Genomic DNA, 12,304 nt, shown 5'->3' on the forward strand with positions numbered 1-12,304 from the left:
TTTTTCTCTTTTTTCTTCTTCTTTTTCTCTTTTTTCTTCTTCTTTTTCTCTTTTTTTTCTTCTTCTTTTTCTCTTTTTTTCTTCTTCTTTTTCTCTTTTTTCTTCTTCTTTTTCTCTTTTTTTCTTCTTCTTTTTCTCTTTTTTCTTCTTCTTTTTCTCTTTTTTTTCTTCTTCCTTTTCTCTTCTTCTTCCTTTTCTCTTCTTCTTCCTTTTCTCTTCTTCTTCCTTTTCTCTTCTTCTTCCTTTTCTCTTCTTCTTCCTTTTCTCTTCTTCTTCTTTTCTCTTCTTCTTCTTCTTTTCTCTTCTTCTTTTTCTCTTCTTCTTCTTTTCTCTTCTTCTTCTTTTCTCTTCTTCTTCTTTTTCTCTTCTTCTTTTCTCTTCTTCTTCTTTTCTCTTCTTCTTCTTTTCTCTTCTTCTTCTTTTCTCTTCTTCTTCTTTTCTCTTCTTCTTCTTTTTCTCTTCTTCTTCTTTTTCTCTTCTTCTTCTTTTTCTCTTCTTCTTCTTTCTCTCTTCTTCTTCTTTCTCTCTTCTTCTTCTTTCTCTCTTCTTCTTCTTTCTCTCTTCTTCTTCTTTCTCTCTTCTTCTTCTTTCTCTCTTCTTCTTCTTTCTCTCTTCTTCTTCTTACTTGAAGGATCAGATGCTGCTCTAACACTTGGAATGTATCTTTCAATCCATGCAAATCTCACATTCTCATCCTTTCTCCCAGAAGGATCAAATTAACACATCTATACCATCTTGTATACCTCATGTTTCCTGCCCCATCCCTCTACCTTCCACAGATCTCCTAGTGCCTCTGTTCCCCACTGTTTTGTCCTTCCCACACCCCTCTTGTCTCATGCCCCCCTTGCTGTATGTTGTGTGTTAGCTCTCATACGAGCCTTGACAAGGTATACAAAAAAAAAACTATTTTCTCAATCTCCCACTGGAAGTTTTGTTTCACAAACTTCTGGGCCTTACTAACAGTTATGACCTCTCATGGGCAAAGCATTTCTCAAAATTGCCCTCCAAAGCTGTCCTCTGATAAAGCATCTTCTGCTGTGCCAAGTTATTTGGTTTTTCCATTGAAGTTATTTCCTTGATTCTTCCATTAAAAGTCCTTCCTTGGTTCTTCCATTAAAATTCCTTCCGTGGCTCTTCCATTAAAAGTCCTTCCTTGGTTCTCCATGAAAAGTCCTTCCTTGGTTCTGCCATGAAAAGTCCTTCCTTGGTTCTTCCATGAAAAGTCCTTCCTTGGTTCTTCCATGAAGAGTCCTTCCTTGGTTCTTCAATTAAGAGTCCTTCCTTGGTTCTTCCATTGAAAGTCCTTCCTTGGTTCTTCCATCAAAAGTCCTTCCTTGGTTCTTCCATTAAAAGTCCTTCTTGGTTCTTCCATGAAAAGTCCTTCCTTGGTTCTTCCATTAAGAGTCCTTCCTTGGTTCTTCAATTAAGAGTCCTTCCTTGGTTCTTCCATTGAAAGTCCTTCCTTGGTTCTTCCATCAAAAGTCCTTCCTTGGTTCTTCCATTAAAAGTCCTTCTTGGTTCTTCCATTAAAATTCCTTCCTTGGTTCTTCCATTAAAATTCCTTCCTTGGTTCTTCCATTGAAAGTCCTTCCTTGGTTCTTCCATTAAAAGTCCTTCCTTGGTTCTACATTCTCACAGCTGAAAAGGCCTCTTTTCCATTTCTCAATGGAGTACTGCTCTCTTCTATGGGCTGGTGATCTCGCTTCACGCCTGCCTCTCCTGCATGCTGCAGAATGCACAGCTCTCAACATATTGGTATCTTCTACAACCCCGTTCTTCATTGCGTGGCCCGCGAGCCATTAGCGGCCCCTGGTGGCCTAAAGTGCGGCCCATGACATGTGGCTGGTAATACAAAAATGTGAAAACGCCGCCATCATAATCCGCCAGAAATGCTATCAAATTGACCCAAATTGTTTGAAATGAGTGTTCTAATGCGAAGCATAAAAGTAACATCATTATGCTTGCAGCCCAGTAACAACGGAAAAAAAAAATACATGGAGGCAAGGCCGAATAGCCATTTTGGAGTCCTGCAGGTAGTGTGGCGGCTCTCACACTGATGTCTTATTGGCCAAAGTGGCCCCCTTCTAAAAAAATCGTGATGATCACTGTTCTACAAAGTCTATCACCCACAGTCAGGTTGGTGACGTTTCCGTTTTCTTTTGTTTCTACATACTCAGATCTTGCTTTCTCTTCTCTTTCATCACTCCATTCCTACTCAGTCCCTCCAGGCCACACACATTATTTTCAGCAAACACCTTGTGCAACCCACAAAATCTGGGCTTACTGCTCACCTTCACTCATTTGGTCCCCTGTTCACCCACTTGTGGAACCTTTTTCCTCAGTTTGTTCAATCCAGCTCTTCCCTCCAGGCATCGTGTTGGCAGTGCACCACCATCTCTGGTCATCCTCCATACCTACCATGATCTGTTCTATCCTCATTCACCCTCCCCTACCTTGCCCCATCTGACTGCAGGTCACTGTTTCCCTCCTACGTCTCTCCTGTTTGTTCATCCCCTTGTTTCACACACACATATTGTACCATTGCTTCACTGGTAGTGCACTTCCGTCTACCATCTTGCACCTCATCCTTCCACGATCTTAGACTTTGGTTACAACTATTTAAGGGGATATCTGCACACTGCATTTGCAAAAATGGCAGAATTTTTTTTATCTCTTCACATGTTCTTTTCCTTCTCCCTGCCCCCCCCCCAGTCATTTTTATTCCTTTCTTCTTACATTATTTCCCTTTTCTTCTCCCTTCTCACGAACTCCTTTTTACAACCACCACCCCCCCCCACCATCTACTTTCCTACTTTTCCATGAATTACATTTTTTTCACTTCACCCCCTAGCCCCCCATCCTTCATGACTCTCTGTATGCATAGTGTATATACAACGGTTTAATATTGGCATTGATGAGTTGTAACTCATCTGTTTTGACATTCCAGTGATGAACACTTCAGTAATTGTAGTCGAGTGGTTAATTGATACATCTCTTTTAATTGAGTCGTCGTGGGATAGACACGTCCATAATCTATCCTCTGTCTCATAAGCATGGCTTGATGCTCACAAAGGATGTAAAGGATGTAGTGGTGTACCACCCCTCCTCAGAGTCCCTCCCTCTCTCCTTTCCCACTTCCATTTTCATTATGCAACATTGCACCAATGTAGAATATTTAAAGATGCAGAACACCACAAACATCATTTTGTAAAATTATATTTTGACCAATATAAATTTTCTAATTTTTATGATTTTGATCTAACCTTTTTGGTACGTCTGATCTGACAACCAAATTATCTGATTCATTACAATTTTCACACCTCTCTGATGATCCTGAACAATTTCTCACCACACACATCCTGGTCACAATTTCTAATCGCCTTATTACTTTCACCAGAGGTGAGGGTATTGCATTTGGGTCCATTTGTTTGTCTGTTTGGCCACACACAACATGAATATGTGTATTAATTACATTACTCCCTTTGGACCCTTAAGACCCCTAAGACCCCTTAGACCCCTAAAGCACTTAAACCCCAAAGATCCTTAAGACCCCTAAAGCACTTAAAACCCCAAAGATCCTTAAGACCCCCAACACCCTTTAAGACCCCTAAGCCAATTTAAGACCCTGTAGACCCCATGAGACCCTATATGCCCTTTAGAACCCTAAGACTCTGTCGACCCTGAAGACCCTATAGACCCCGTTCAACCCTTGAGAACCTTGAGAGCCGCTAAGACCTTCAGACTCCTTTCTACCCTTTAGATCATTTTAGACCTTCACATCTTTCAATACCCTGTAGACACATTTGACCTTTAGACCGTTTTTTGACATTTTAAGACTCTTTATACCCCTTAAGATAATCCCGACCTTTAGACCTGAAATTACAGACTTTAGTCCCCTGCAACCGTTTAAAACCCCTTTCGACACTTCAGTTTAGATCATTTCGACCCTTTAGACTCATTTCGACGTTTTCAGACCTTTAGACCTTTATAACTTACCTTTGACCTGTACACATTTACAATTAGACCATTTAGAGTCTAAATTTAGGTCTAAATTTTATCTAAATCTAAAGGTCTAAATTTTAGACATTTCATTTAGTACATCCTTCCATTTATTTGACACACACCGTACACTGCACAAAACAAGTCCTGGCGAGGGTCTGCAATCTCTGATCGCTCTTTCTTCTTAAACTTGCTTCACTTGTAACTCGATTCCCTAAAACTTGCAATTGCTCTCCTAACTTCACTGCTTATAAGCATTATTCTCTCAAAAGAGCTTTGTCACACAATCAAGCCACTTTGATTGTTCTACATCCAACTCTGAGTCAATCAAGTGTGATCTAAACGTGTGTGTTTATTCACAAGAATAGCACAATGTGACACTTGAATACACAAACACGTCCCTGCACAAAGTGAAGAAGTGACTGGTTTTGTCTTTCCGCTATTCCTCGTGTCCCCTTTGATTCACCATATATGTATATACTCTCAGTCCATTAACCCTTACTTTAGAAAGCACTCGTAAATACTAGAAAAGTACTCGGTTCCATATCCAGATGCTAAGAGAAATTGCCCGTTAACACTCTGTATTTCCACATCCAAAAGCAGCCAGAAATTACTGGAAGTAACAAGAATACTCGCAATCTCCACAGGGCTTAAAATCGAACTTCCAACATAAACGCATTTCGTTCCGTGTCGGATCACAGGTGCACCAACATTAAACAATGCATAGAACACAATACGATGCCAAACAACTCATAGATATAATTTGTGACAAGCATGTTGCAAACTAAATATAAAATACAAATCCCAGTCACGTGCTAACTAACTTGTTTTTAACACAGCCACACACCATGACACAAAATCACTTTTAAAGGGGGGGTGGAAAAGATCATGGTTTGGGATTGGGGACAATCTGAGATGGAGGTGAACAACTGTCTTGATGACCTGGAGGGAAGAATGAGATTTAAAGAGAATGTAGAAGTTGGTTCCACAGGTGGGAGAAAAGAGGAATGAATCAGTGGATCCAAGATTTTTGAAAGTGCTGTCGCGAGTCAGTTTCATGAAAACCTGCACCAGCTTCTCTTTTTGAGCCCTACCCATCTGGGAGCACAAAACACTTAACGTCTTGAAAGGTGCAAATTATATTCTGCACAAAGTGGACTAAGCCTCATCAGCTACAATCGTTATACTTCTGCAACTATCAGCTGCTTTTGACCATAATTATTTGTCACAGTTGACTCAAATTTTCTATTTGACCATCTTCAACTTAGTTTAGTTTCTCTGGACCTGCTTTCCGATGATTTCAATCTTTTACAGATCGTACATCTACTGTAAACATTGCTAGTTATTTATCCATTCATCCATCCATTGGGACCATAGTCTGTGCAGAGCGTTGGTGCTGCCAAAGCAGTCTCCTTGGCTATTGGACACAATCCTGGACGGGTCACCACTCAGACACAGTATACCAGCAAGCTGGCACTCATTTTGCCGACCTCGGAAGGATGGCAGGCCGAGTCAACCCCACCTGGTATTAATTCAACAGCCGAGTGGGATTTGAACTCAGGATCCTAGGATCCCAAGTCCACCACCATAACCATGAAGCCAACACCAGGCATGAGTTATTCATGACATGGATCTATTCTTCTGTACCTTGGATTTGTATTCATCCGCCCCTGCTTGGTACAATTTTGCAGGATCTTTCAATGTCAGCTTTCATTTATGATATCAAATATACATATCCCTTGTGCCCGATATGCTCTTTTTCACAACTTGGCATTCCTGTCTCTGAAATTCAGACCTGGATGCCCATTAACTTTTTCAAACTTAATGCTGCTAAAACTAATGTGCTAATACTTGGTCTCTCATTCATTCTCGATAAGCTTCAACCCCAGATAGTAAGAGGTGGAGATCATCACCTGATCTCTGCTTCCAGTTTTAAATTTCAGTGCCACTATCCATCCAATAATTTCCTTTATCATCTTCTTTTGCTAAAATCTTTAAATCTATTTCTCTCCATCTCCATTTCGTTGACCAAATATCTGCTCATGCTGAAATCACAGTATTATTGATACTTTGATTCATGCTCTCATAACATTGTGCTTGGATTACTTCAATGTATTGTCAGCAGGCATTCCTGCCTCTTGCCAAGTCCCTATAATGTACTCAGAACATGGCAGCAATTCTCATAAATTTTATCACATCACTCCTATCCCAAGATACTTTCAGGTCTCCAGATATGCCAATGTATATATAGTATTCTTATAAATAACTGAAAACCTACAAAACAAAATTGAATTAATCAGACTCAGTGGAATAATGGTTAGAACGTCCATTCTTAGTCTGGGAGGTCAGTGGTTCGAACCTCGGCCGATTCATACCAAAGACTTTAAACATGGTACGTGCTGCTTCCTTTCTTGACGCTCAGCATGGGAAAATAATAAAGCATGAGCAACCACATATTGTCCACCACTGTGCAGTGGCTTTGATGGGCCTAATTGCCTCTTCCTGCGTTTACAACTTCCTGCAGTTGTAAGGGAAGTCCTTATTAATTATTTTTATACTCCAGCTTTTCTCTTGCAGAAGCATTTGTTTCCTTCGCTAAAACCAGTCATTAAATCAAAGTGGAGTAATCAAGGATAGAGCATGGAAAAAAATAAAAACCCTCCAATATGTTGGCATCTACGGGGAGGAGTAAATTCCTCCTTGATTGCCTCTCTGAGTGCGGAGAGAAAAACAGTCATATTGAAGATGTCACTGCTACCCAGAATGCTCTGAGAAGTGAGGTCAATTCCCCCAATCTCAGCGGCTGTGTCTGTGTGAAAGTCAAGTCTGGTGTTGTCTCATGTATCTGTGTGCGTGATTTGTGTCGCAGTTCCTCAACGAGCGTTGGAGCCAATAAATAAATAAAAATTTAAACTTTGTTCTGCCTACATTTCTCACCGAATTACACCTTTCACCTCTCCAAGAATACTGATCTAACAATAGGATCTCCGTTTCGTTCTTCACACAACAATGAAGACTTTTGCAGTACTTATCATTCTTCAGGTTTGCTTTTCAAGTGTGACACTCGTTGCGTTTTAAAATTTGTACAGCTTTGTGAATTACACATTTTAAATCTATCTTTTAATCTTTTCATGTCTCCCTTTTTCTATTCTTAAAGCCTGCTGTTAGGTTAGTGGTTAAAGTGGTTGGCTTGGGACCTTAGGGTCCTGAGTTTAAGCCCCTGTTAACCATTAAATTCACACCAGGTGGGGTTGACTCAGCCTGTCATCCTTCTGAGATCGGTGAAATGAGTACCAGTGTGCTGGGGTAATAACCATTTTGGTAACCTGCGTCGGAGTGGCGACCCATCCAAGACCGTACTCCTTCCCGATAAAAACTGCCTCGGCAGCACTATGCGCATTTACGGCACAAAAGGAATGGTATTATATTATTATTATTTTCCTATTCTTAACCTTTCTTACCTCTTCTTTTGCTTGTAAAACACTTTGAGAATTTACTTGTAAATAAAGAGCATAAATAGTAATTTGCTTTTTTTGAATTTTGAGACAAAATGGCAGGATTGTGTTGACTTGAAGCTCGCTGTTTGTATGTTTAACTCTGGAGGTTTTTTTGCAATGTTAGAACCGTATTTTCAAAATCTCTTTATTCTTAACATCAAACATTTCAAATAACGGCAATTGTCTGATGTGCTTTGATCCAAAAATTTGAAATGTTTCTTTCAGTTATTGCTTTGTGACCTTAGCTATTGCCGTATGAAGGAAGAGTGATTGTGGTTAAAAGGCTGATGTAATCTTCGAGCCTCTGTTTAAAACATTAATTATCGAGCAGAGCCTCTGTTTTGAGCAGAACGTTGAGCATTTACAAAGGAAATCGAACAAACATTGATTTGTTATCATGGTTTATAAACACTTTTGCTGCATATTCTTTTGATTGTTGTCGATACTTAACCTGATGCCTGTTTTCAGCTCTTGCAGTTTAACAGCCGAGAGCGACTTGGCGGGGTTGAGATCAAAGAACACCCATTTTTCCAGGGTGTGAGCTGGGATGACCTGCTGGACAACGAATTTAACTTGAGGGAAGGGTGATGCAACCCAGATGTAGTTAACTGCTGTACAATAATGATTTGCTTTGTATAAAGTATTCATTACTCTACTGTTTTCACAAGGAAATGGATGTATACTGTAATGGGTTTCTATGATGTTTCTGCACAATATTATGTTTTCGATATAAATTTTGACTTTTTCATGTTTACAATTCCATGTTTTATGATGGCAAATGATTTAAAGTGCTACATTATTTCTTAAATGTTCTTTTTTTGTATGAATGATGTGATTTTGTTGAAACTTTTTGGCTGCTATAATTTGTCCATAAATTCTGTACCACCTTTTCTTTCCTTTCATTAAATTTTAGGAACATGAAATGTCCATATAATTTGGCAAGTATCATCATTTGCTCCATGTAGCTGCATGTGGTTCTTTGTTAGCTCACCTGAAACAGAGTTCAGGTGAGCTTCTGAGATGGCACATTGTGAGTCCGTCCGTTCGTCCGGAAACACTTCCAACTTCTTATTTGAAACTGCTGATGGGATTGTGACCAAACTTGGCTAAAATGATCTTTGGTGTGATAGAACTCAAGCTTGTTCATGGCATCCTCCCCATCCCCCTATAAGTATGTCATCGTAAGGTTTAATAGGTCTTAAAAGTACTTGAATATTGATCTAGTTGGCTGCCATTTTGGATTACAGGAAAATCTTTAACAATCTTCTTCTCTCAAACTGCTTTAACGAATCAGTGCAAAACTTTAAATTTGTAATCAACTACCCAAGGGAAATATAGTTTGTTCACAATGATATCACAAGTCATGTGGTATGGCAGCCATATTGGATCATAAGAAAACCTTCAAAAGTCTTCTCTGAAACTGCTTAACCAATCAATGTGAAACCGAAAACATATGATCGACTACCCTTGGGAACGTTTGATTAACAGAAGCTGATCCGAAATACAAACAGCCACCAATGATGTCATAATACAGAAAGTGGGTAATATCTCTAAATATGAATTATAGGTACCTTGGAGATGCACTTTATCAAATATGGCTAATTTTGACACAAGAGGAAGTGGCATCATCATACTGGAAGTTAGCAATATCTCGAAAACTAAGGCTGGTAGACAGCAGGGAGTTGCACTACTGTGAACATCATGTCAATACTACCTTACCTAAAATGTGTATTCTAAATCTAACTCTTATTTTTACCCTGATCCATCTGTCACTCCACTTTTTGGCAACCAGCCAGGTGAGCTACAGGATCATTGGTCCTCTATTATTTTTGCTTTGTTTTGTTAATACAAGAGTATATTGAGGAAGTTTTAGTTCAACATGTTCACAACGGAGGAGAGTAGCAACCCCATTAGTCTCAAGTGAGGAGAAGAAAAACATATGAGATAGCAGTTTGCCATAACTTTGAAGAAGTGGAGAGGAATAAGGATGAGCAGTGCGACTCAGAGGGGAAAGATGCTGACTCACTATTGCCTCTCCTGGAATCACCTTGTAATCCAGGACCCTTTGTTATTTTTTGTATACATAGCCAAGGCGAGTGGAAGAGCTAGAACACAGAACGGATCAGGACAAAACATAACAAAGGAACAGATGGAGATGGGGAAAGAAAACGCCAACAGCAGGGCAGAGGGAGAAACTATACGGAGACTGACAACAAGGGAAGCAGATAATGATGAGGGGTGGGAGAGAACGCAAGGTGTGGACAAGATGGATGCAGTTGCAAAATTTTGGGAGGGTTGGGAGGTGGTTTAACGGGTGTAGAAAAGATCATGGTTTTAGATGGGGGGTGATTTCAGATGATGGTGAACAGCTGTCTTGAAGACCTGGAGAGAAGAATGAGATTGAAGAGAGTCTGGAAGCTTATTCCACAGGCGGAAAAGAAAAGAGGAACAAATGAGTGGAGGTGAGCAGTGGTTCTGGATTTTGGCAGTTTCACTCGGAGGTTGGCTTGTGTTGGCTTGCCTGGTGTTGGCTTAATGGGTAGGGTGGTGGGCTTGGGATCCGAGGGTTCTGAGTTCAAATCCCGCTCAGCTGTTGAATTAATACCAGGTGGGGTTAACTCGACCTGTCTTCCTTCTGAGGTCGGCAAAATGAGTGCTAGCACGCTGGTTTCCTGTGTCGGAGTGGCGACCTGTCCAGGATTATGCCCAAAAGCCAGGGAGACTGCTTCGGCAGCACCAACGCTCTGTACAGAGTATGGTCCCAATTGATGGATGGACTCGGAGGTAGACCCCCCAGCTAACCTTCTACCTCATTTGTAAATAATCAATATGGCTCCTGTCGAATCCACTTATAAAGGTAATCTTGTGTTCTTCCCTCCGACAATAACATGACTGCACCAAATAGTACAACATGAGTTTACAACTCGCTCACCCTGACAATATACACCACCCTCTGTGTAAACTCCCGAATCAAAGCACACCGACTGCATTCTTCTTGCTCTTCCTCCAACTATTTCTCTCTCTAGCAGTTCTTTGCCGATGAAGGTGGTTGGCGATGGCATGCTCAAAGGTGGCTGAGCAGTTCAATTCTTGAGAGACAAGCCCTGCACCTGCATATCTGATTGTTGGGTGAAGGTGGGTCTTTTCTTCTCCTCCTCTCCTCGTTGTGGGCCATTTGCTGGTTTTCAAAGTAGGCTGTTGCGCTTTTTATATGAAATCCCCAGGCATCACGGTCTGCAGCCTATGTTTCCCACAGTTGATGGTTGATATTGCACATTGAGAGGGATTTTCAGTGAATCTTTTAAACACTTATATAGAGCACTCTGCTGTGTTTTCTGGTACTCAGCTCCATGCAGCCCAGCCTTGGGCAGGTGGTTGTCGTCCTTCCTGGCCACATGGCCTGCCCATCTCAGCTGAGTCTGCAGGAGAATGGCCTTGATTCTGGTGCTGTTGGATCATTTTAGCACCTCCACAGTGGTGATGAAATCTTGCCATCAGAATTTGAGGATGGTGCAGAGTCAGCTTTGATGGAAGCACTCAAGGAGGTGCACATGCTGGCGATATGTGACCGGTGACTCAGGGTGGGGATTACAAGAGCCTGTAAACCTTGACTTTCATTTGTGCCCGTCAGTTGTAGTTTGTCCAGATACACTTAAAGAGTCTCTCAAATGCACTACTGACTTCAGACAGCCTGTTGTCAATTTTATTACTGATTAAGCATCACTCGAGATGACACTACCCAGGTAAGTCAGTTGGACAGCAATGAGCTCAGTTAAATCAATTATCCTGTTTATGCCAACGCTTACTAAGTCGCCGGAGGCATGATGTTTTCGGGTTGTCCGTATGTCCATACATACGTCAATGCTAATTTTCACTGTTTTCTCTGCAACCGCTTATCCGATTATCTGCACCTGCTCAACATAGGTGCGACTACTCATGTAGAATGTCATTATGATAATTATGATATTGTTATGGAAATGGCCCTTATTGGACTACTAAATATAGGATTAGCTCAGATCCCCCATTGGATGCATGTATAGATAGGTTGTTTGGTAAAATGGTCGTTATATGTGTCGGGAGGAGTAAGAGACTGTTTTTATGTTCGTACAGTGGTGGTGAAACAAGGGCTCCCTCTTCTTCCTCCCCTCTACGGACAATAGGCCCCTCCCAGTCGGCTGGGGGGGGTGTGGCCTGGAGAGAGGGTGTGGCCAGAGGGAGGAAGTGACGTGAAGGGGAGGGCTTTGGTCGGCTCCACCGAGAGAGGCGTGCTCGTGGAACGACAAGAAAACTGTAAAGAGAGAAAAGGGTAGAGTGTGTGAAAATCGTCGCCGATAGAAGGCGTGCTCGTGATTCAAAACGAGCGAACGAAGGAGTTGAGTTGAGTTGAGCCAGAGTTGAGTTTGGAGCCTGGAGCCCAGTAGAGTCAGGCAGTAGAGTTGAATCAGTGTGGAGAGCGCCAGAGTTGAGCTGGTGTGGGGAGCTCGAAGTCCGGAGAGTTGTGAGTGGAGAGTCGCCCCAACGAGAGCTGGAGAGTTTGGAGTTCGGGCAGTTGGTTCGCTGGGGGTTCGCCGGCGTGACCAGGAGGCCTGAGTCAAGAGCCATTCACTCCTCCAACGCGTTGTCGGCTAGACCAGGCTGCAGTGGAGGCCGGACGACCAAGGGAGCCAGTCGGGGGTCCGGGCACAGACATCGAGGGTCGCCGAACCAGGACCCAGCGAGTCACCACGAGGGTGGCCAGGTAGCCCACTCGGTCTCTCGGAGCCCCTTCGGTCATCCCAACTCCGAGCAATAATAAAGGCTTACGAGCA

General features: G+C 41.8%; 1 protein-coding gene across 12 annotated transcripts in view; it reads left to right on the forward strand.

Moving 5' to 3' along the window:
• Positions 1 to 8,423, forward strand: part of RPS6KC1 (ribosomal protein S6 kinase C1) — a 98,804-nt gene extending 90,381 nt beyond the window's left edge. For 10 of the 12 annotated variants that reach the window (XM_085855909.1, XM_085855899.1, XM_085855900.1 and 7 more), the window contains one exon: positions 7,965 to 8,423. In XM_085855909.1, coding sequence (XP_085712035.1) covers positions 7,965 to 8,084 — 120 coding nt within the window. In that variant the 3' untranslated portion in view covers positions 8,085 to 8,423. Of the gene's footprint in view, positions 1 to 7,244; positions 7,419 to 7,964 lie in introns of all 12 variants that reach the window. The other 2 variants (XR_015051483.1, XR_015051484.1) reach the window with 2 other exon arrangements.
• Positions 8,424 to 12,304: the final 3,881 nt, after the last annotated feature.

This window comes from Eptatretus burgeri, chromosome 15 (assembly GCF_056783735.1).
Source record: "Eptatretus burgeri isolate ZD-2024b chromosome 15, Ebu_testis_v1, whole genome shotgun sequence".
In the NCBI taxonomy this organism is placed as follows: Eukaryota; Metazoa; Chordata; class Myxini; order Myxiniformes; family Myxinidae; genus Eptatretus; species Eptatretus burgeri.